This window comes from Strongylocentrotus purpuratus, unplaced genomic scaffold (assembly GCF_000002235.5).
Source record: "Strongylocentrotus purpuratus isolate Spur 01 unplaced genomic scaffold, Spur_5.0 spur5_contig_843, whole genome shotgun sequence".
Taxonomy (NCBI): domain Eukaryota; kingdom Metazoa; phylum Echinodermata; class Echinoidea; order Camarodonta; family Strongylocentrotidae; genus Strongylocentrotus; species Strongylocentrotus purpuratus.
Genome location: NW_022145550.1, coordinates 815767 through 841978, shown reverse-complemented (window position 1 = coordinate 841978; position 26212 = coordinate 815767). Strand labels below are relative to the sequence as shown.

At 38.2% G+C, this 26212-nt stretch overlaps 1 protein-coding gene across 1 annotated transcript; it reads right to left on the bottom strand.

Annotated features, from left to right (window-relative positions):
* Positions 1 to 145: 145 nt before the first annotated feature.
* LOC115917932 (serine/arginine repetitive matrix protein 2-like) lies at positions 146 to 26212 on the bottom strand. The gene is made up of 6 exons (XM_030990040.1): positions 25167 to 26212; positions 21030 to 21181; positions 13540 to 13677; positions 7154 to 7221; positions 6267 to 6438; positions 146 to 5506 (listed from the first exon to the last, which is right to left on the bottom strand). Exons 1-6 carry the CDS (start codon positions 25203 to 25205, stop codon positions 2623 to 2625), a joined length of 3453 nt encoding a protein of 1150 aa, XP_030845900.1. The 5' UTR covers positions 25206 to 26212; the 3' UTR covers positions 146 to 2622.

Genomic DNA, 26212 nt, shown 5'->3' with positions numbered 1-26212 from the left:
ACTCATTTTACTACGTAATCGCTTTAGACTTGTTTATCTTGTGCTATTAAGCACCACCAAAATATACAAATCTTAGTGCTTGGGAATGTCTAAATGAGCATAACTGAACACCGATATAATTCCTAAAAGAGACATTAAATAAACAAAGTAAGACATAATATTTAAACAATATATTCAATTTCATTTTATTCGTTGTTCCAATGTGACATGTGTCATTATCTTGCATGCTTTAAAATCTCATTCGAAGGCTTTTCCAATTCAAGTAATTATCTACATTGTACGTTCTTAATAACTACTTTTACATTATTTACGCATTTCATTTAGGTTGTATCATATATCTATTTTACAATCATAGTTCTATTGCATGGTGATTGCATTCAATAGCATTAGGAGTTGTGCAAGTCATCAACAATCATTTATTATAATCTTCATCTACAATCTAAATCCTATTGAAAATGTATTTGTATAGTATGTACAAAAATATTTCTTGTAACGTTATATACACATATAGGCAGCCAAGATGTTCATCTCTTATCTAAATTGTTACATACTTTGTCTCGGAATGTCATACAAAAACAGAAATAAATGTTTCAAAACTTGACAAGAGAAGTCGAAATACAATGATTGCATAATCGTGTTGATATCATCTTTACGCGGTGAGGGCACAGAGTTTTATTACATTTAATGTATTCATGAAAAAGCTTAGACAGATCATGCATAAAATGGACTACTGAACTAATAGATGCCATATAGAGCACCTTAAATGAATAAAGGAACGACATTTTTACGCGGGAGTTTTGACATCTTCATAATACTAGCTTTCAAGGTAGATAGCGACCTCTCTTTTACCTTTTAGCGCTTTGCAGGCTTTGACATTTGTCTTGAATTTGAAACAAAAATGTAATATGTAAGGCACGACAGACTTTTCTCTTCTTAAGGTTGATTAATCCGTTGCATGCTAACTGTCACAACATCACAGACAATACATCGCAAGCAAGGACTGATGAATCAGCATATACGGCTCCCAATTTAGACAAAGTTAACATTTATAGATATAAATGGCCTAGACACATTTGCCTGACGCGTCTGATGATAGTTTTGTTAAACCCAAAGTATTTAGTCATGAATGAAGTTTTCAATTTGAAATAAGCGTTCTATTTTGTAATATTTTGTCAAAATTAATTAGATAATAACATGTAATATGTCACGTTAAGCATCGTTCATACAATATGCCGCGACGAACCGCTGCGGTTTACTGCGTCAACAATTGACGCAGATTACCGCAGCGGTTCGTCTAGCCTTTGATGTGGTTTTGTTTAATATTAGCACGCATCATTCATTTCATTCAACTTGTAGTATCAAGGCATAGATTAAATACGGGTTGAAACATATTTGGGCTTCAATTTGGCAAGCACTCCAGCGCTATAAGATAGTGGGTTTGCCAGCTTGCTTCCAAGTATTTTGAAAGAGTTTAGCCCATTTTTCCTCAAATACATGTATTTTCTATACGGGTATTTTAAAGTAGTTTGTCATGCTCACATGAAAGTGTGCGTGGGGTAGGGCGAAATGAGGGTTAGCCCGGTCCATAACCCAATGTTAGAAACACCACTGTCTCAGTACAATGTAGTAGCAAGGAGACTACTAGCTTGTTGGTAGTAGTGGTGCAACATTATAACGGTTATAAATTGTGAGCTTATGGCAAGGATAAAAAAAAATATATTTCATGGGGGGGGGGGGGGTGAAGGATTGGAATAAAGCGTTATAAAATGTAAATGAACGAACAAACTGCTACCTCATATCGGTCTGCCTTATCAAAGAATTTCTATCATTCTAAAGTCAACACTGTCACTGGCAAACTTTGCTATGTTAAAGATGGTAACTAGTCAGTTCACCTTAAACTGACAGAATGCATATACTGAGGTAGCCATGTTTCCGTTGCATCTTGCATTGTCACCTGATTAAAATTTATGAGAAACACATGTCATTATAAAGGTTATAAAGGGCAAGGCAAGGTTTATGATCATTTCAGTGTCCCACATATTACCATGTATTGTGAACATACATGAACATAAAATTAGTCTGGTCTGACCTTTAGCAGGGCTACTAACTGCATATAAATTCCATCAATAAATTATGGAACGTTCTTTGACAAATGACTATTCCTACTCTTTATGATAACCAAGTACATGTTTTGTGGTGCATTTACCTCAGAGGGAAATGAAATCAGATTTCACATTTTAGTCAGACGGTACAAATGTACGTGGTGTGTAATATGTTTGATAGAAAAACGAATGGCTATCAAAAGAATTTGTTCTGTTTTTAATACAACTTGATTTGTACGATGTGTACGATTCATAAAGCTAACCTGACTTCATATACTGTGCTAAAACAGTAAATTACAATTTGATTACCCCTTTATTATAACAAACTTCGTTTTTGTTAAAAGGGTACAATTCTACACGCACTGTAGGTTGTAATATAAAAAAAAATCCATAGAATTTGATAAATGTGGGCAAAGCAAAGCACATTCGGAATTGCATAATTCAAAAATAAAATATAAGCAAGCTGCAAAGAAACTTGAGGAAATCATTTTAAAAAAGGGGGCAAAATATTCAACCTTTATCAAAATTTCTCCGGTGATCTAGCTTTGTGCTCCCCATTCCTTCTCCAATCAGACAGGACATCTTGGTCGCTATGCGCCCTCACCGGTGACCTACGTGCCTCCCTCTTGCTACGCTCTTCCCTGCAATCAAGTAGAGCTGTTTCGGAACCAGACCTTGTTTCGAATCGAAGGATCTTCTCTGCTTGTTTGGAATGGGGTTTCTGATGCCTCTTCTCTAACTTCTCGAAATCTATAGGTCGTACATACCTGCCTTGGTGAAAGGTTTGTTGATATTCTGGATGGTCACGAATTGGTTCATCACTTCGCAAGAGACACTCCTCGCTGAATGGTCGACTAACACCTCCAAATGTGTCGTGCTTCTTGAGCCGATGTCGAGGAGAAGAACTAGCAGATCTTCCCGTTCCCCGGTTTCCAGGCACTTGCAGAAAATCTCTCCTTCCGTCCAGTGAGTCGTGGTAACCTCGATCCCCTCTGTCCATACTAAGACTCTCCATACTTCGCCGAGGCCTTGTTGGTGATTTAGAAGCCCTATAGTGAGCGTTAATTGACCCACGACCAGGCGACACAGCTCTTCCTGGTGATTCTCCTCTGTTCGGACTGGGATCATAGAATCGTTGATGCCTTCTGCTTCGAGGGCTACGTGACCGTTCTTCTGATCGAGCCGGTCGAGCAAAATCCTCAGGCGGAGGTCTTCTACCAGGGGAAACTGGTAAGGGATCCTTTGGCCGTGCTGGTAATCTATCATCCCTTTCTGGTGTGTGTTGTTGATCATCTGGTGTTTCGTATCCTCCTACAAGGATGGTTGGTGGTTCGAGGGTTTGTCTGTCTCGTAGATCTCTAAGATCTAACGAATGCCTGGAAGGAATGCTTTCTCTTCTCGTACGTCTTATCTCATCATCGATCTCGCATGTATCAGCACTGTAGGCAGTGACAGCACCATCATGGAAAGAAGCCGCTCCCGCTCGTCGAATCTGGGGCGACCTCTTAACTAACCGGAAAGCGCTTCTTCTGTTCTTGACGTCTTCTAACCTAGGAGGCAGGTCGTGTGAAGGAGTCTTTTCAGGTCGATCATAATGTTTGAAAGGCGTGGTCGCATGGGATTTGGGATCACCTGTTGGTGATGGTTCTCTAGAGGGTTCACGAGAAGGCTCACGTGATGCTTCCCTCGATGCTTCCCGGGACGCCTCACGGGAAGGTTCCCGTGAAGATTTCGACTCGGGTGATCCCTCTGTACTATAGGCCTTCTTCCTTTCCTGTCGCAAATATTCTTCTTCAATGCTATCCTGGGATATAAGAGACTTTGTTCTACCGGTACCAGGCAAGAGAGTAGTCAGCCGTTCTTTAGCGGAGCTTTCACCACAGGTTCGTGAATCGAAACTGATACTCCTAGGCTCATTACCCCCTTGGCTACATAACACCTTGGTGGGATATTCTAACATAGAATCACTATGCTGCTTATTATGAAGCTGTAATCTATGGCTTCTATATGGACGAGATCTTCTAGAATTGGTATCAAAGAGAACATCTTGTTTTATAAACTCTTTGAACAAGGCATCAGTTTTCTCATCTATACTATAATCTCTACCTTTAGGGTAACAACTTAGTCCATCCTCTCTTGATCTAGCTAGAGGACTTGTACGACGGATTTTCCTCTCACGCAGCGCCCCTCGTCTCTCGTTTAACGTTTGATCACTCTCTTTCCCAGTTGTAACAGTGGATTCAGTTCCAGACGTTTCAGTTTCTTCTTCAGGAAAGCTGAAACTGCCAAATATAGCTTCCTCTCTACCGGCTACAAATTCTCGTCGTTTGGTTGACGCAGTACGGCGATCACCTCTATTACGTGTCATGGGCTTGCTGTCTTCACTTGCTCGCCCTACGACAGCATTCACCACAGGCTTGTCTACTGTCGGACTACTACTATCACTTGACATGGTAAAGGTCTGTGCACTTTCAAAGCTCGTGCTTTCGTGATCACTGGCTGCGAACATTTGACGTCGTTTCCATTCAGTCTCTGTCTTTTGTTCAATGGATGCATAGCCGCTGTCACCATGCATTCTGCGAAGATTCCTCGGACCATCTTTCCCCGAACCACCACTGTCCCGATCTCGCTCAGATATGTCCGACTCCTCCGCGCTAATACTACTCACAGCTTGCTCAAAGCTATCATCAATACCACTCTTCCCATCACTCTTCTCCTGTCCACTACTCTCTTCCTCCAGAGTTGGACTCCGCAGGAGAGGAGGTAGCATATTTTCTTCCACGGTCGCTCCTATCACAGTTGGATCATACTCAGACGATCCTGATTCTTCAGACGAATGCTGCATCTCGAGCGTTGACCTCAGCTGCCAAAGGTCCTTGTATTCACTCGCTCGCACGGTCTGGTTCTTACCATCTTCCCTTGGACCGTGCATGGTGGGTTCCTTTCGCTCAGGAGGAGGGTGCGGATGTCTTTCAGTATCCGGTGTGTCTTTTCGTCTCGTTCGAGACGGTGAACGATCTCCCTTGATAGGCACTTTGTCATCTGCGCTTCTGTCGCGTTCTCTCTTTCCTCCACCCTCCCTGATAGGGCTCCTCTGCCTTTCATCAATATGTCGTATTTGGCTGACGTCACCTTTGCTGTTCTTGAAATCGGGTGATTTGGCTGCATGATCATTGACAGGATGGTTATGGACTTGGACATGAACTGTAAGGGAGTCACCCGTCTTGGTTCCTTCGCTCTTGACAACCTCTCCTGGATTGAGCATAGTCCTAGGTGACTTTCCTCGGTATCGACCTACACGCTCAAACTCATCGACGGGAGGTGGATGCAAAGGACTGACGTCACCGTGACGTCTGATCACAACCTGAGCGTTGTCCGATACGTCACCGTTATGATCGCAATATCTGGAGAAAGAAAAAAATTGAGTATTACAAATGTGAGTCATGGCCTGGGCACATTTAAAAAAAGGATTATCCAATCAAACATGCTTAACACGTTTGAGATTTAAGATATAAATATTTCAAAATGTAATACGCATTGTGATCTATATTCGATGCACTGCTTTTACCATTTTTGACTGTTCCTAATATGCCCTTAAAATTGGGGGATGGGGTAGGATAATTTGAAGAAAATTGTGCCAGTGAGATTATTTGGTTGATCCGGGTGTCTATTTTCTCATCAGAAAGCGAAATAATGGGAATTAGACAGGACAAAAACGAAACAAAAACACGATTTCAAAGACTTTCTAGAAGCCAACTCAAGGACAGTTTCAATACCCTGTATTGAATTACCGATAGAGACCGGCCTTGTTCAAATGCCGTTGATATTTTGGCACATTTCATAGGGTGATGGACAGGGCTATTGAGATTGCCTTGGGTAGAATTTTTAACGTCTTTGAGAACATCGACAAAAGGCAAGGACAAGAACATAATCAGAAGAAGGAAGTAGAAAGGAAGAAAATGAAGAAGAACAAGAAGAACAAGAAGAACAAGAACAAGAAGAAGAAGGAGAAGAAGAAGAAGAAGAAGGAGAAGAAGAAGGAGAAGAAGAAGAAGAAGAAGAAGAAGAAGAAGAAGATGAAGAAAATGGAGAAGAAGAAGAAGAAGAAGAAGAAGAAGAAGAAGAAGAAGGAGAAGAAGAAGAAGAAAAAGAAGAGGTAATTACCTGTTATCTCTGTCTGAGATTGAGAAGGAAACTTCTCTACTCCTCGATGTATGATTCGAGCATGGTGTACGGGGTGTTTCCATACCCTCTAGATTCTCACTATCGCACTCTGTAATCTCACCAAGGGTACAGGTAGGGGGTATGTAAGCTGGTGGGCTCCAACGATTTTCTCCTGTAATAACAAACAAATAAAATACGTTCAGTAAAATGTGTTGAAAAGTATATTTATTCTTTTTAATGATGATCCATAATGAAAAAAAAACTAAAGGAAAACGAAGAGATAAAGAAGAATTGGCAATCACTAGTATAAATATAAGAATGTTTTTTAATATGTAAGATTAATTATCATCAGAACCCAGTGATAGCAACGAAGCGCACTAAATAATATAAAATATAAATATAATATAAACAAGCCAAGCCAAGTCGTCGCTTCAGCAGTAATATTATATGTGACTAGTGCCATCTACGCCATCAAAAAACATTTTTCCTCAATAGAAATTATAGTTTAACTGGCATTTCCATCGTTGGTTGAAAGGTGATAGCTCATAAAAGCAAGGAATACAAGTGAACTGTGATCGCATTAGAACATGTTAGACCAAGCTCTTATCCGAAGGTTTTGTGATATTTGTGTAAATAACAATGCACCATACAGAAAAGCTTTTAATTTCCTTTGGTTTGATGACGTTAATATGCTTGAAAGACGATATGAAATGAAAAATAATGCCAAGATGAAAGCATAACACGACACTGAAGTGTTAATTAATAATTCCTGCCAAAAACATTCTTTAAAACCTTTATCATGTTCTATTTATAAACAGTGATGACGCAAAGCGTCGGATTACTGAATCGCTCAGTTATTGTTTCGACGTGATGATAAATATTCTTACCTTCATCTTCGACGAGTTTTTCAGATGTTTCACCGTCTCCGTTAGCCGCTCCATCTTCACGGAGTAACCTATTAGAAGGGGAGAGAAGGGAAACGGGAGAGAAGGAAAAGAGAGAGAGAGAGAGAGAGAGGGGGGAGAAAGAAAGAGAAGGAAGGGAGAGATGAGAGAACGTTTAAAGTAACATGATAAATGTAGTTGGTATCAAAGTGTATTGCATCATAATTCGCTGACTCTAGATTTGGTTGAATCATTAATACTGTGTCTGTGTGTAAAGGTCTCGGAAGCAGCTAACCATTGGTCCCTCCAGAAAATACTCTTATTTATTCAGTGTAAACAGAATGACGAATCCATAACTATCAGAGTAATGATTATGGTTTAATCAATAAACGCAATTACCATAAGACGAGGAAGGCGAGGAAGAAGAAGACAGGGGGGGGGGGTGTTTGACAAAGATCCTAAGTTGAACTTATCTCTAAGTTGGACTTAATCATTATGGACAGCCGTGAGATTCTTTGAAAATATTTTGTAAAAGTTATTTAAAAGGGCATGAAATGTTGATTCAAGGAGATTTCATGTTCTTGATGTGGAATTTATGAAAAGTCTAAAATACTTGAATTTTTTCATTTGAAAATATTTTATTTTAAGGCTACAAATAGAGTTATATTAGACTTAGGATCTTTGTGAAACATCCCCCTGGAATAGCTAGCTCTTCGATTAAAACTATTTAATAGAGGAGAGAACATGAATGATGGGAAATTCAAGGATGAAGAAAATCTATAGAAGCATTTTGTTTTAGTCTTACTCATATTTTGATTAATACATTTCTTTAAATTCTGATTGCATTATTGTAGATATCACCCTGTCAAGGATGAGGTGGTTGCATCGCAATGCATGGAACGCTAAGACTTCAAACACATAAAGATTGTTAACACCAAAAACTACGTTTCCTGTTCCGCTTCTCTCTTTCTAAAAACCTATTTTCCTCTCTTGTTTAGGAAGTAGGTGTCATGCCTTGGGGTAAAGGCACTGCACTTCGATGTCTCTTAAAATGCAAGTGGTTTTCGTTTACATCATTATAATAATGGAACCTTTAGGCGGCGAAAAGGCCAAAATGATGTTTAACGCCAGGTTTCTGTACACGGAAGGCAGAACGACACTGAGAAGTAATGGGGTGATTAGTTATACAGGCGAGGGATGTCAGTAATCACTATGATATACATGCATCACGGTAATTAGGTCAGGATGAGACCAAATGTGTAGTTATAATGGCGCCCTCTCAGATGAATTTGTGGTGTAGGGAGGGAGGGGAAATTGAATGAACAAACGATGGGGGAGAGAATTCACGGCATCAATTGAGATTTTGTGAATTGGTTAAAATTCCCTAACAAAATAGTCAATACATGAAAAATTAAATATTATAGCTTCAGGCAAATGACATCAAAATATTACCGGGAAAAAATCATCAAAGAATTCGTAGCTTGTAATATAAAATACTGTGTAGATGAAGGTTATCTTTATTCTTTCATCGTATTCGTTTGTGAATTATGGTAAACTGTCATTCAACGCAGAATGTATCAAAAAATGTATAGTCAACGGCAATTGCTGGCACATATGAAAACAGAGACAGGATGGCAGAAAGATATATAGACAGAAAATGAAATACACGGGTTTATTGATAAATGAGAAATAATATAGCGAAGTAGAGAGAGAGAGAGAGAGAGAGAGAGAGGGGAGAGAGAGGGAGTGAGAAAGAGAGAGAGAGAAAGAGAGAGAGGTAGAGAGGGAGAAAGGGAGAGAGAGAGAGAGACAGAGAGACAGAGACAGACAGAGAGAGAGAGAGAGAGAGAGAATGAATGAATTAGGGAGAGAGAATCAAGGAGGAGAGGATATAAAAAAATATATATCTAAAAGTGAGTAAAAGAAATTAACGTAAATTAATTTTCAAAGGAAAAAAGTAGACATAGAGATGGGAGACTGAGAGAGAAAGAGAAAGAACAATAGAGGGAGAATTTAAGAATTCAGTACACGACGTTGCAACAGATGATGATTGTAGGCTATAAAGCATACATGAGTAGGACGACCAGGGTGTCAAACATATCCCCTGGTTGAGCTTTTCAGCTGCTCTCATCGTGTATACATAGCTACTCATACATAAACCCTCTAAGATCATTTGATATGAACAAAAGATGATATCGATTTTAAAAAGGCCAGAAAAGTACACTGCCGGCTTTTCAGTGTGTACAAAGGCTCTACTGGAAGTCATATACTGTACGTACAACCAATGATTTACACATACACACACATTTATCGATACGACGGCACTGACCGAAACTTAGAAAATATGATACGTATGTCATAGAAATGTTTATTATTATCAAAGCAAAACACCAGTGTTGTGCATATTGTGTCCGTGAATCTGGCAAAGTTGATGTATTTGTTCAGACTTATCTTTCATGACCATGTATCATGAACAATGCAGAATATAACCGGTATATTAAAATATTGATTAAATATACAGTTCTTTGTTCATTCAGTGAATTAAACCAAACAAAAATCAGTGGTTTAATTCAAATACATCATGGGACGCAAATTATTAGCCCACAATCAGTCTTTCAAATAGCAGATAGAAAGACAGAAGAATTATAATAATATGCCCGCAAATTCTTAAAAACGAATTAAATAGCAGTCTGCATTTATGTCACCATACAATACACCGTCATATTAATTCCATGAAAATCTATTTCTGAAACTCGTATCATAATTTTCTCTGAATCGGGTGAGGATAGACGAGTGCCTGAAGGAAAAACTGCCGTCATTCAAAACACGTTTGTATGTCAAGTACTTTAATACTAGAGAGAAAACTCATTAAAGCTAAATATACCATAAAATATGAATTCTAATTGGAAATCTTTGAGTCTACTGAAGTTGATATCAATCACAGAATGCTTAATCTCTCAACCTTGCTCATACAGCTTTTGTCCGATAAATATATTTCTCTTTCGTCAGACAATCTTTGAGATCTAGTTCATTTTAATAATGTTCTATCCATTTACCGTAGCTATTTCTTTAGAAAGTTTAACGTTTAACAAAATAATGCTAACCATTCGTTTTAATCTTATTTGTGTGTAACATCCATTAAAAGGGTATTTCCATTCCCAAACATTCATTCAATGTTCTATCCATTTAGCATGACATTTAAAAAACATTTTCTTTGTCACGTGCAGCCTATATAATTTGTGTATCTCTCCTAATTTTCTTTTTTTTAATACAAAATGACACACAATGCCGCTTCAACATACCCGAGGGAAGGAGTACATAGAAGTACGTGTCGAGCTTCAACATGACCTTAAACATAATATTACAGGTCTTCTTACTTCGTGAAATAAGAATGAGTGCATTAATCGACATTTTCTATTTGAGTACCTTAGGGCAAGTGATACCAGGGCAAATGTTACCCAATATCATTTTAACCCACAATGCAAGTCATGTACATACATGGCGCCGGTATTTATTTCTTCATTTTCTCATTCATGTTCCTCATGTAGCCGACCGGCGGAGACGATGTCCGAGTGGCGTACAGAGTTACGTCAATGGCAACCTAGACTCGCTCAAATTTTCACCCCCTTCTCATTAAACTGAAACATTAGCCTTCATTCTCGGAAACATTGGTGTTTTCACCGAACGAAACCCTTCCGTGGATATTCACACCTACTTCTTCGCCTCTTCCTTCGTCTACACTCTAAAACGCTCCCGGAGGCCATGTTGGAGAGAACGTGCCCACGGCTCGACGAGCGTCATCGGTCATCCCGAACAATGACGGAAGTAGCCGAGCGTCATCAGCCTCCACGAACAAGTAGCCGAAGGCACTATGAACATGGCGGACAAAGAAAGCGGACAAAATATACAGTTGCTCAGGTAGACAAAGGAACATCCCTTCACTGCTATTATGTAAAAATGTATAGAACAGGTGAATATGCATGTGACACCTGTTTCACACATTTTTACATAAAAGCAGTGAAAGGATGTTCCTTTGTCTACCTGAGCAACTGTATATTTTGTCCGCTTTCATTGTCCGTCATGTTCAAAGTGAGGACTGTGCTTTATTTCCGACTCACCCTGCAAGCTATACATTTGAACTTCGTTGTAAGTTTGTTTGTCCGTTTTGGATTGGGACTTATTATCAACATGGCCGTTTAACATTGGCTACAAGGCAATTTATATGACGAAGGATAAATTGTATAAAGGGAAAAGAGAAGTAAATATTAAAATATGAAGACATTAAGGGGGAAATCAGCATAGAAAGAAGTAGGAAAGTGGGAAAAGACAGAACGAAAACAAGACAGCGTTATGACTTCTTATGTTTATTTACAGGATATGTGTTAAGATGATAGGAACTCTTTTATCATCAAATCACACTTATTAGGCAGTTAACCGTGTCTCGACTCTCGGGCAGATTTCTCATCAGATATCCCATTTAGTCACACAGAGAGTAATCTTACTCATTGCTTATCATTCTTCGAACATCCCAACTGTTGATGAGAGATGTATGCTGCATCCACGAAGTTCACCTCAAGACACGATGGATATTGATGGTGATGATTAGTGATCCGAGACAGATAATAGTATGTTGATCACCCGAGGTATAATACGCTAATCGATGGTAATGACGTAAATAAACGCCTTTATGTAGCTATCTGAGTGAAATGGGTATGTAATAACCTTTCACCAATAGGTATGCTAAACTGTAGAAAATATCGTTTTAGTTTATTTGATTAGTATGATTTAAGATGTAGCCTTTAATTAAAGAAAATTGAAAAAGGCGTGTTTGTTGAATTACCGAATTTCTATAATGGATATTGAATTCGTGTTCATAAATAAGTATGCTGAACAAGCGCAATATATTGTGATTAAAACATTGTAGTTGAGAAATATTTACCAATAGATGTGTGTGTTTAGATTGAATAATGATAGTAGCATGGGATGCGCTTGATTTGTTGTACTTAAAGGCGAATTTATTTAAAGTAGACAATAGACAATACCATGTTACTATATATATATATATATATATATATATATATATATATATATATATATATATATATATAATTCAATAATCGCGTAAGAAAAACCGTAGTATACGCTTCCTTAATCAATTATCTGGATTCAATAAGTAAGCCTTTCGAAATATCCAAGTTAGTGTAATAAGATTGACATATTTTCGAATAACTCTTTTCTGTCTTCACCTCATCTTTATTTCTTTCCAAACTCGAACTCTTCATATCCTTCCACGACCTAAATTGTCAAATCATTGTCATAGTGACTCGCTGAGACTCGTGTAACTCTACACCAAAGACTGGGAGGTGACGTTGTCATGGTAATTGATATTGGGAAGGGTATCTCAATTTCAACAGAAGGGACAGAAGAAATAATACGCTCCTGTCATCTTGTGAAATGGAGGCTAGAAAATAACACACCACAGCTCACAAAGCACTGTACGTAAATATTCTTCTTGGGTTACGAAGTGAAGGTTGTTTGCCAAAGTTCTAATGACTGGATAAGTTTCTTTTGAATATTATATTCAATCTATGTAGCGCATAACAATCAATATGTAATTAAGTAAGACTTTACTTATATAAATAGTTTACACAATATAATTTGCTCTACGTAATAATTTGTCCAAAGTTGAAATTTATTGTTTTATTTAGTGCATTAAGTTACAATTTACATTTGACTTTAACCATTGAACTCTGACCTTAATGTTACCCTAGGTCATCGCAACATTATAGTTCAGTGGAAAGACATTCACATGTTAAGCACCTCTGATACTGCAAAAGCCGCAAGGTAATGAGTACTTGATTACCCAGTTACGGTAAATTCTCCACAAAAGATGATAAACTGACCGAAAGATCAGTATTGACAGTCTGCAGGTTGATAAAGAAAACAGTTTGTGACTTGCTTAGATAAAGGCCCGTATAAAGGCCCGTATCCATGCCAGGCAGTTCTCAGCCAACAGACTACTACAAACCAAGAACTATTGTCCCTTTCCTGCTCAAAGCGTTTATTTTCTTCCTTCAATCATGTGGGCCTAAATAATGTTGGGCATTTTTCGGGGGGGGGGGGGGGGGGTGATTAATGGATGGTAATCGTCCTGTGTTTAATAATCTTCCAGAGGCAGTTTTTGTATGGGTATAAGTGTCGCATCAGGGTAGTTGCCCGGGTGTAGTACGCGGAATATTTGTTCTGGGGTGTTTATCAAAATTTGATTTGTCCGGCAGTGGTAGTCCATAGGTCAGTTGTCCTCGGGGTAGTTGTCCTAGGGTTAGTTTGTCCAATGGTAAATGTCCGGATGTGCTATTCTACTTGTCCTGGGATGTGATTATGCTTACCTATCGGGTGATCCATCGACCGTGATGAAAGCTTTTTGCTCTGTTCTGCTCTGTGCTGCTGCTTCTAAAATCAGTCTTCTCCTTCTTGCTCTCTCAGCTTCCACCTCGGAGGGGAGACGATTAAAAAACGCTGGTGTTCTGAAGAAATAAATGATGTTAAAAGAAGACCAAGATGATAATTACTCTTTTCGTATTGGCTCGACAATAATGGGACCTATACTTATACCATGTTATATGATTTACTTGTTTCGTATGAGAAACACTAAGAAAATGCATAACTTACAAACATACGCGTAATGGCTCTAGGTGAGAGAGGTGTCAATAGACCAGTTCGTAGTTCGCACATGGTTCAGATGACCCCAACTATCAACAGATCTCTTTTTAAACATAGATAAATCCTACTTTGTGCCTTTTGCAATTATCACAGCTAATGGCGGTGATTCTTTGTTTGCCCTCTTGACAGGATTACTTCCACCTGTGTTCAAGAGAATGTATCACAGGTGCATGCATGAATAATGATTACATAACTTTCGTGATCATGTATCCAGTATTAGTCTCGGTATGTTTTACAATTTTTGTACAGGTGACCTTTATCTGCGCATGCGCAGATTGTATCTACGAATTAGTCTATTGGAACAGACATGGCGCACTACAAAATTTACGATCAATTGAACAATGAAACTGACTGCTCAACGAATGGATCTCATAAATAACTCAGCCTGAGGTAGCGAAATGAATTTTAGTAGCATGCAGACAAAAAAGTTCAAATCAAATGCTTCATAGGCTATGGAAGACAAAAACGCTTGGTATATCTTCTTCAAATGTTTTGGGTTTCGCATAGTATTTAAAATTATGATATTTGTATTGTTATTATAATGTGCTTGTTGTTGGTAATGGAAATAATTAAATGGAATTAATGAATGTGATACATTACTCAGAAAAAATATTTAGACACGCCATGTACACAAAAGACTATCAAAAACACATTTTCATTATGATTAAGAAAACACCTTCAATGAAACCTAGAACAATGACGAGATATCCATACACATAGCAAATTATGGGGGAGCGCAACATCATTATTTAACTAGATACGAAATTGTTTTTACAGGAAAGCGTGAAAAATCATTTCGATCGGATATAACGAGGCTTTATCAATTGATGCATTTGACAGCAACTCAATCAATTTGTTCCAATTTCGAGACGAATGTTTTTCACCTCTGTTGTTATACTAGAATAGCTTTTCTGTTATATTTCATACTTTCGCAATTTAATAGTTACTTCCCGATGAGTGATCGGGGCTCTTAATCTATGTTGACGGATAACGTTCTCATGCTCCTAGCGCTCCACCGCTCTTTCTTCTTCATGAAACATTGTTTTTTCTATTAAAGATACCGTAGCTGTGACGTCAAATCGTGATGAATAATTCAACAGGGGGATTGGACAGCCAAGGCCTTTCTGAGCACAAGTGGAGATACGATACTCACTCAACATGGAAAATAAGTCCCTATTGACGGAAATTGACGACGTTTCTACAGAATCAAAAAATGTTAACCCCTCATTTTGAAGAATTTGAAGAATTAATTAATTAACGTGATAGCTAAACGTGAGCGTTTTATATTTCCGTTCATGAAATAAAACACACCTGGGGGAGGAAAGAAAAAGATAGTTAGCCAAAAACATCCGCCTAATCTGTGTTCGAGGATGAACTTGAATGGTTTTGGAAAGACGCATCAAGGAAGGCTATCGATATCAAGTAATTCGATACCTCATCGATGAGTTTCATATTTTAATCTATCGCTTTACTTGATGGGTAATAGTTACGTCGTAATTAAACAAAATATATATTAAATTCTGATACCATAACTAACCGCATAAGTCTTGTTTGTAGCTCGATGAAATTACCATTTAACTGTATCGGTGCAATTCACTGTCAAGTAGGAATATCATCATTTTAGGAAAGGTTTACTTCTAGTATTCACGCTAACGTCCGTTTTTTTCGCTCCCTCAGTCGAATAATAATTCTGTCGAATAGTGAAGAGCTTATATTATTTAGAGTGTATCTCTTGACTGCCACAAATTGTCCAGCTGCAAACCCATCAGAGGACATCCAAAATGAAGATCCTGTCAGAGTCTTGTATTAATCCTTACAAATTGTAATCCCCTCCCTCTCTCTCTCTCTCTCTCTCTCTCTCCCTCTCTGTCTCTCTCTCTCTCTCCCTCTCTGTCTCTGTCTCTGTCTCTCTCTGTCTCTGTCTCTCTCTCTCTCTCTCTCTCTCTCTCTCTCTCTCATTCTCCTTTCCTCTATGAGATTGACCATGAATTCATATTTTACAGTGCACTCTGCAATCGATCGAAGTTAAAGTGCTGGAAAGGTCATGCAGGTCACAAATAGATTTGTCAAGTGTGTAGATTTTATGCTCTTGATAGCGATGGCAAAATAGATTACAATCGCTCTAGAACTCATGAATTCTAGGGAGAAATTCACATTTGGTATCTAAGTACATTCTGGCGACCAGATGGGATCCCTTTGTGGTACACCGTCGACTCGTTTGATACTGCATGTAGAAGCTATACACCCTTAAGATATAGCACCATAAAGTTATTATCATCACAATCCATATAATTATGTACACTTTAGGAAAAAGTGGGTGAATAATATTTCCTTTTTATTTTGGTTAGTGTAGTTATAATGATATTATTATTATCATTAGCATCACTGTCATTGTTATTATTTTCATCTTCGAACCCCGGCCGCGTCATACCAAAAGACGTTAAAAGACGGGAGTTGCTGCTACCTTGTGTTTGGCGTTCAACAATAAGGGATAGAGCAACCTCGATCTGGCGCTGCTCAGTGGCTGCCGGGCTCACGATCAATTGGGCAAAAAGAATTTCCATTTTTGGTTTAACTTAATAAAATTTGGAGTGGACTTTAAAAGATTATTATTATTATTATATCTAAGTTGACACTGGAATATGACAAACATTGCTTCAGCCCGCTCAAAAATCCCTAATCCAAACTCACCAGCACCAACCTCTGCGTCAGATACAGATGAACTGAAGGGGATGCTAGCGGTCGACATTTGAGAAAATCCGCATGAGCGAGAGAGAAAATATGCATGTGTGATGCGGTGCGTATGGGTGATGTACACCCGAGCATAAAATAGATTAACTTCTCCATAATTCACGATACCTCTAGGATGTCAGTTCAATCATGTGAAGGAGGAGATGAGAGAGGAGGTGAGGGGTAAACAGAATGCAGGTCAGGGGTGTGGCAAGATGGTAGGTGGGGATGGTAGAGGGGGCTTTCTCCTTCGCTACCCCCCCCCCTTTTTTTTTAATGCAGCTAATGATATTATCTTTCTCGCTGTTACAATGAATCTACGATCCTCACAATTGTTATTTTGATTCATAATAACATTTTGAAAATGCGTGAAGATGGTAGGTGGGAATGTTGAAGGGGTTCTTATTTTGCTACTTCGCCCCCTACAAAATATGCAAGGACTGATTATCTCTCCCACTATCACAATGAATTAATGGTACTCGTCCTTTTGATTCATACAATCAGGTAATTCTTGTTCATATAGTCTTCCTCAGTAGTATCTAAAGGCCCCCGCAAACATTAAGACCCGCCCACGGCAGGATTTGAAAGAAATAACAATAATAGTGAATTTGATTTATTGTTTTATTTTCATATGACCGATGGAATCCTTATGACTATTTGATGATAACACAATTATATTAATGTTCTCAAACCATTGTCATGTATACTACGAGTAAAGTCAGTTGCGGTTTCAAATTGACAACGATGAGACACTATTTTCAGCACTTATAATACTTATACAATTATAAATCTGTTTCTGTGATTTGATAGTGTATAGTTTTGCCTTTCAGGATGGGTATGCAATATAAAAACGGGCCGGTGTAGATGTACTTTTATTGTCCATTCTCGTTAATTTATCTAAAACTAGTGTTGACAGTTAAGCAACTCTGCCTGCATGCACCAGGGACGAACATATTTTCTTCTGTATTAGTGTGATACATAATATTCATCAGTACATCACTATACACGATGAGTGACGGAAGCAGATAATTGTTTTATCATACGAATACATTATTAAATCACGCGTAATATTGCCTCCATCGCGATATATACGTGCTTATAAGTCTCGCTCACTATGGACCGTACTTTTAAGAGCATTAGGGGATACGTAATACATTCTAAGCTAGTTTTCATTCTATGAAGGATGAAATTGACATATATTCGTGATCACTTACGCCACTGTGTGCACGCTATTCCATTAGCGAGAAAATTCAACCAAGCATATAATTAAGCGGAATAATTTTGGCTGATATTTAACTTGTCAATATTTGTAATATAATTATAATTATCATCATCATCATAATAACATTATTATCATCATCGTCTCATCATTATCACAATAATAAATCATTTCAGTGGTTAAATCAATCATTAGCGTATCTTAAGCTGATTGAAGAACCATTGTGAAGATAAAATATTGAATTGGCTAACAATGTAAACCTTTTTTTATTTCTAAGCGCCCTTTTAATGACCAGAAATACTTAAGTTCATTCGTATTTCCCACGCATCCTTCATAAACGTTTGAAGTATCTTTTCCTCCAATTACTCTCAGACTGTCTCTCCATACTGAAGAGCTTTGACCTGAACCAGTACTCCATTGAATCAAGTGCTCATAATGAGAAATGCTATCCAATATGTAATATCTATTTTTGACCCAATTTGTTCGTTTCTAGCATCGTTTTTACTTTCTGTATTCTAAATTAGGGTTTTGAATTCTGTATGCAATACATTTGACTCAGAAACTGAAGTATGTCTGACTTTTACCGATCAAAATAGAAGCATTGCTTAACTGCGTGTACACTATGGCCTTGATAAACCGTTTGGTACAGCAAAACAAATTATATATTTATATAGAGCAAATGAGATGGCATTTTTAGTTCTTGGTTAATGTTTATCATTGGTACAATCATAGGCCAAATTTGTCGGATACAGACATTAATTATTATTATCCAGATCTAACCCAAAGGAAGCTTAAAGTCACAGGTATATACTTGACTTCTCTGTCCCTCTTTCCTCTCTCAGGTCTTTCGTTCTCTCACCCCCCCCCCCCCCTCCCACCCCTATCTTTGCTCTTCCTTCCCCCTCTCTTCTCTCTCTCGCAATATCTCTATATCCCTTTATTATTTTCCTTCCCCTCTCTTTCACCATCCCACTCTTCCTCCAATCCATTCGATTGCACAATCACACTTTACATTGTATTTTGACATATTTGTCGCCTGCACAATTCCATCTCTTAAGTCAAGAACATGAGGTACTCATGCATGAGCCTGAAATCAAATCGCTCTCTACCGCTGCCTCTTCTTACAATTCTAGAAATATTGTCTCCCTTTCTTTTTTACGATATTCATACGTCCCTGCAGAGAGCTTTTTCCGTGCTTGCAATACATAAAGAGAGGCATAGTATTACCCCTGTTCCGCATCTTCTTATTCTGGTCGCCGAAATGATATTAGAAATCAACCAGGCGAAAGAGGATTAAACCGTGTCATGAGACGCAGCTCATAGACTCACTTCAAGGCAAGTCTGATCATATTCGTTCGGCGAATTTTAATTCAATTTCACTAAATATTGTGGTCTATTAGACGATCACACTGACTATGCCGCAATTTATTCCACCTCACTGACTTAATCAATGCGTAAAAGCCATTTGCATTAGTCTTGATAATGATCTAGATCGTATTCAATAAACTAGATCAATGACCGAGATAACACTACATTGAGCAATGTTCGAAAGGAAGAATCTTTTGATGTGTACGCGTGGGTGTGAGACTATTTAGTAATAATTGGACTGAAGAAGGGATCGGTAGTATCTTCGGAGAAATATTGGTCTCGAAGGACACCGATGTTAATAATTGAAGATGGGGGGAATATGTGAATTACCGATATTCCTTGATCCCTAAATGCGACTAGAGACAGACAGACAGACATACAGACAACAGAAAAAGAAAGGAGAGACACTGAGAGTGAGGGAGAGAGAGAGAGAGAGAGAGAGAGAGAGAGAGAGAGAGAAAGAGAGAGAGAGAGAGAGACCGCGAGACTGAGGGAGAGACAGAGAGACCGAGACAGAGACAGGGGAGAGATGGAGTTAAACACGAACACTAATATCGTCCTTTATAATCGTTGTGAAGTGATTAGAAGAAGTGCTTGTTGTCAATAAAATATACTTCATGGAAAACCGATCATGTAAATTAATTATCGAGAAGGGGGAAACCCCACATCATACAGTAAGCGCTCTTATAACTTATAGGAAGCACGTACCAGTTACAGTATACAAAAAGATAGGGTGATCGGCAGAGGGTGGGGGCGGTGCAATTTTTATTTCATGTTCTTAATTTCTCCCCTCATTTTTCCTGTCGTCTTCTCCCCGCCTGCTCTTTGTCACGTTACCTCTTATCATAACCTCTATCTATCCCTCTTTCATCTTGCATTCTCAATCCTTTCTCTTTCCCGATTTCCCTTTTTTTACCAAAAATGCCCGTGCCCCCCCCCCCCCCCAACACTGAATCATCAGCTAGTCAATATCCAAATGAAAAATCTCACTGTCCAGTGATCACATGTTTTTCCCCGTCTTTTCAAACCGTGTCAATATATTGAGTGCATCTGCTTTCTTCTTCACCTTCCTCTTGCTAGTCAATCAATTTGAGCTTGACCCAGATTTAATGAAAAGATGACCTTGGCATAGTACCATGAATAACCTACGAGATTGTGCATTTGAACCTAACTAAAGCACACGTTATACATGCACAGTATCTCATATGAGTTATGTAGAATTAATTATCTGGCATCCATGTACTATTACGAAGACCAGAATGATATTGGGGGAAAAAAAATCACATAATAATATACCTCAGGTTTTATTGCATAAATTTATGATTTGAGCACTTCAATCACTTAGCCAGAATCAATGATATCAAATCAAATAAACTCAAATCATTTCATCATCTGCCAAGCACTATAATCCACTAATATTATACAAATAGTACACAGCAATGAGGGCATTAGTAAGAATTACCCATACAAGGTACAATTTTGGAACAGTCTAACACGCCCGAGGCGGTAGCCGAGGGTGATTGGACTGTTTCAAAGGTTCCGGGTGTGGGTAATTTTACTAGTGCTTGAACAAAAAGTTGTGTATTATTTGTTTTTATAAGATTATGTTTTATTTGTTTTATAAAATGATGTTTTATAACATGATTTTACTAATAACCGTCCATTATAATTAGATAATGAACGGTCATTATCCAAATTACGCGTTAGGCAAAAAAATGCCTGATCACGTATACGCTTTCAACCAGTCATTTGATAAGGATCAAACGTCATCATCTTAAACAATATCTTAACTCCTTATATAACTTAACGCCCTTCTTGCTCTCTCAGCACATGTCTTACCTGTTGAGACCTCTCTTGCCTTTGACGCAGTATTTGCAGAAGAAGATGACAGCGATTACCAATGCCAGACCCCCGGCTACTCCGGCTACTAGAATCACTATGGTCAGGTATGGGTTCTCGTGAAGGGCGTTTGTGAAGGAGCCAGTGCCACGCTGTTTAAAGAAAAAAAAGATAAATCATTTTATTTATTTGGACATTAATAAATGTCAAGCCCAAGCACTTTAAACGAACTTTCATCAATTCTAATCTTGAAGTATTCTATTACATTTCCAACAATCTTGATTGTTTTTCGATTCGATAGTTTTCTTATATGTCAACGACTTACAAAGAGCTGGAGCACTCGCTACCAATACTAATTGATAATCTACTATGTCAGTCTAATCGGCTGAAATATTATACGAATCATGATCAGTTAAAACGTTCACTTCAAGCATTCTTTTTTAAACGATGATCCTCACAATTATGTGCATGCTTTTCCTGACAATGCCATACGTTACAAAAAATGACTATACTCAGATACAAGCTTATGACCAGGGACATGCACGGATTCGTAGTGGGAATTCATTAACAAGCCAAGGTTATTTACAGATTTTAGAGGTGTTTTAATGACACGTGTCAGCTCCAAGAGAGGGCCTTGAAATATACATTATACAGATTATTTGTTTATATCATTTCCTGTGAGATTTTCAATAGTGTGGGTCCAACGTAATAGAGCAGATAAAAAGAATTCGATCCACAATGTTGGAAGCCCTATTACTTCTCAGCCCTACTGAAAGTTGATTTGATATTCTAGTTTCATAGAGTGTACAGTTAGACATTGGACATCAACGACTGCGATCAACATTATATAGTAGTCCTTTACGCCTATTTCTTTGGTTGCTTTGTTTCGTTTTACCTGACTGCTAAGAAAGCAAGTGTTTGCTGGTAAATAAGCAAAGAGAGGACCGACTGTTTAAAGTCCTCTCCGAGGGAGGGGGGCACTAGCGCATCGATTTGGTTTCAAACCCGGGACCTCCAGGTTACGAGACCGCTGCTCTACCACTGAACCGACCACCACGCTTTCTATCTCCTTGTTTATTTCACTTTAATTAAAAATATATTAACGCAAGAAATTAATATGTCACCATGTTTTGCTATATGCAGTCATGTACAAGTAAGTGAATACTGACTATAAAATCATTAATTAAAAAACAGAACAAATGAAATGGATAGTATATGTCATCATACTACGTTAACAATAGACGGAGAGGAAATGCAAGAAACCCGCACGACTATCAAAATCATTTGCTGTCAGTTTGATAAACTCAAACGGTCATTCACACTGTCACTTTAGTTTTCTCAGAAAAAGTTCGTTTTCTACAACAGTCCCATGCACTTATAAATATGTATGTTGAGAGGGTCACTAGAGTCAAGATTCGTCAAGTATACCCGCTTTCAGGGAAGCTGAGCTTGTCAGTAAGGATATAACTCTATCTCTCCCTCCCTCTTTCTCACTCAATCGTTAGTAGAAGATAGAGGAGGGAACTAGAAATTGTTACGTCACGTCCGTTTGAGTATAACTTACATGAACAACATAAATCATGTTTCGTAATATACGGGCATCACGGAGGGCTATGACGTAACAAACAAAATAAAAAAGACAACAAAGACAAAAAATATGAACTACTCTGTACAATATCTACGGACAACATTGTATCACAAAGGGGTGTATTATAGGTAATAAGAACGTGCTTTACAAATACAAATTGCAACTTCATCATTAATGGCTTAAGCAAACCTAATCCAAATAATAACAATACAATGAGGCAGCATGTTCAGTTTGGGAATGTCTGTTCTCGTAGATCCCATCTGCCTTGATAGTTATGGACTAGAAGAATATTTATGATATCAGAACAGAGTGAAAAGTATGGATTTAATGTATTCAAAGGATTTTACCGCGCATTCGGTAGTTGTACTATGCTTAATCACTATAACGATATTAATTCTGTTTATTTCACGAATGATGGCAAACTTAAACAACATTTTCCATTCCTTATCCATACTCGACATAATAGAAATGGTATTACTGAATACATTTCCATGAATGTGATCGAACGTGCACGTTTTTTTGCTTTATTCAATATCTACACATTTCCTCAATTAATAAGTCTTCCAAAAAGCCGAGACGTGCCTGTATTATCATAACTCGGATGTCATGAAATATGACGTAATCAGTACAGTATACATCGGACACTGTATTTTCATGGGCATAATCAACGTGTCTCTATCCGTATCATGTTGATCTATTTTCATTTTCACTCTCATCCCTTCCCCATTTCCCTGTCTTTCAACCTCTCTCTCTATCTCTCTCTCGCTCTCTCGTCTTCATATTGTATTATATCTCCTTTAAATCATTTTTTTTTCTTCAAAAATCATCTCCTTCCTTATTCGTGCTTTTATTTCACAACTTGCAATCAAAAGAAACCACAACCTCAGCAAAATTGTGTGTATGACCATTTCCCTTCAAATGACTTTTGTCTTTTTCATTTGCTGTGTTTCTGAACTTTTTTCTTTCTTGGATGCATTTCCAACCTAATCGCATGATTTACACACGTACACACGTTGTTATGACTTTCCATCCAATTCAGTACCCGGATATTCAGTAAATATTTAAGATGTATGAAGTCTTGATCACAAGCCTTAGGAAACGGAAGCCAAACGCACATGCTCCCATAAACGCTATTCATGTCTTCTAATTTGCACCAGGTTTTATCAAAGGCTGGCTCTGACGTCAAAGGCGTGTTCGCGATCCTTGAGCAAATTGTGATTTATGATTCCAAGATTTCATTCGTCTTGGTAACATGATAAAACTTCTCTCAGCTAGACGTAATCAGTTCAACTGTGTTGATGAAAACAAGAAGAACTCGCCGCCAACACGCAGCAAGATGGGATAAATTGTGGGTTGGGTGAACGTATCCCTTCTTCTTTAACAGGTGAGAATATTGACACCACCTTGATATGGATAACCTGAGTTACCACTGATATAGGGGTCCTTGCATGTCTTGAGAGAGAAAGCTCAATAGCGATTAAGCTTCGCGTTCTCTGGATACTTACCGTGACTTCTAGATAATCCCTTCAATAGGATAGCCATCTCAATAAGGGTGCACTTTTGGGATGGGGCAGATGAGAGGGGTGATTCATAAAATGCAAGATAGCAGAGATACAACATGTACCAAGTATTTGGGCCGAGACGGCATCAGATCGCTGTCCTCTTTTACCTTTCTTCTTCTTCTTCTTCTTCTTATTCTTCTTCTACTACTTCTGCTTCTTCTTCTTCTTTTTCTTCTTCTTCTTCTTCTTCATCTTCTTATTCTTCTTATTCATCATCCTCCTCCTTCTTCTCCGTCTTCTCATTCTTCTTCTTCTGCCCTTTTTTAAATTTTCTTCGTTCCTTTTCCGTCTCTCCATTTCTTCTCATATCTATGTTTCTTTCCGCGATTTTCTTTCTCTAATTCTTCCGTCACTGGTGTGGGGTACCCCCATCCACCTTTGATACTTTTTGCATGTCGCCATTCCGATCGTATTCCCCCGGAGGGGAGGGGAGAGGAGTGGTGTTTGGCTGATAACAGCTTCATATCTACTGCTGATGACAGTCTAACATCTACATTAGCGAACACCAGAGTGTGATTGATTTGAAGCAGAGAAAGCCTTTTTCTGAAAGACGTTCGATAATAAATCATCCAAATATTTATGCCACTAAAAATATCAAAGGTGGCAAGTACATAGTTCCAGAAAAATTGAGTTAAAATGTCAAAAAGAAATGCGTGAAGACTATAACTGAATGTGACCCTCATGATCGATGAATTATATGTATAGTACGGAGTATATTCAAATATACAAAAATCATCTACATTTTCCCCAGTGGAATTGAAAAACATAGTTGTCTTTGGCATAGGGTACTACATTAATAATTCAGTATCACACGTTTTGAATCAAAAGTTTGTCACTGCGATTGCAACTCATTTGTACTTCTTTACCGAAGGGAAGAAAGGCAATAGGTGCAAAAGGTAGGTATGGAAAGTTTTTGTAATCTAATTCCTTCACAACGTGTTTTATACTTACTCTCGATGATACTAATAAAGCTGTAGAATAACTTACCTCCTCACAACAATCGATCCGAGTGTCCTCCGATTCCATTTCATCAAGTAGTTTTGATGGTAGTAGTCAATGTTAAAGTTCTAATACTAACGGTGGTGGCTGTCCGAGAGCTTTATACGCCAGTGACATACAACACCCAAAAACTTATTTCTTTCAATTTCCCTTAATGTTCAAAATAATCGATGCAAAGAATAGCATTACGTGGTGATTGTTTAGCAGAACTGAAAGCGTCCGACTCTCAGCACCCGTCTTAGTTGCTCGGAGTTGAATCTTTAGTTTTCAAGAATGCACTTCGCTCTTTCTTCGTGAAAGGATTATCTTGCGAATGGGTGAAAGTCTTAATAATCGTCATCCATCACTGAGTGGCATATTCCTCTAGTTCAAGATAAATATATAGCAGAATAGAAATAGTCTCAACGTCTGGAAATTGGAAAAGTATATTGTTTCTGCGGTGAGAAGTTGTTTTTAGCAGCCTAGGTCATACGATATTGTTCTCGAAAAGAAGAAGTCGTATACATAAATCCTATCGATCTCCTCTCATGGACTAAACAATAGAAATAGAATTAAGTCCGACAGTGTGATCCTTCACGATGTCCTCAAGAAGCATCACAACAGGAAGGACATTCTATTCGTCGATTCAAGTTTGTTGAAGCACCACATGAATTCTATTTCCGACTTGGCAGAAGCAATGGCGGACTAAGTGACACGAAAAGAAGAAAGTGTGTAGATACAGCTGATAAACGCCAACAATAATATTGACCGGATGTCTCATGATCATATATTGACAAGCAACATCGATGAGCCATTATGGGCGTCAATGTGGACAACTGTCGATGGTCACTGTTTACACGGTGGTATCAGAGAATGAGATCAACAGACTAAACACCAAGCAGCCAAAGTGATCGAGGAGTGAATCTTCTACATTTCTCTCTCACTTTCTCCTCGAATCCTAGTCTCCTGCTTGAATACTTGATAAGCCTTGATGAAAAATTAATTGATGATTTGGGGTAGTTTTTGTTTGTGTATCCCTCTGCCCGTGGGCCCCC

Bases quoted from the DNA above. Each gene is read 5' to 3' on its own strand.
- LOC115917932 (XM_030990040.1), bottom strand. From the start codon at position 25,205: ATGGAATCGGAGGACACTCGGATCGATTGTTGTGAGGAG. The intron at 13,678-21,029 runs GTAAGACATGTG...TTATTTCTTCAG, and splicing joins GGCAAGAGAGGTCTCAACAG to AACACCAGCGTTTTTTAATC. The intron at 7,222-13,539 runs GTAAGCATAATC...CCCTTCTAATAG, and splicing joins GTCGATGGATCACCCGATAG to GTTACTCCGTGAAGATGGAG.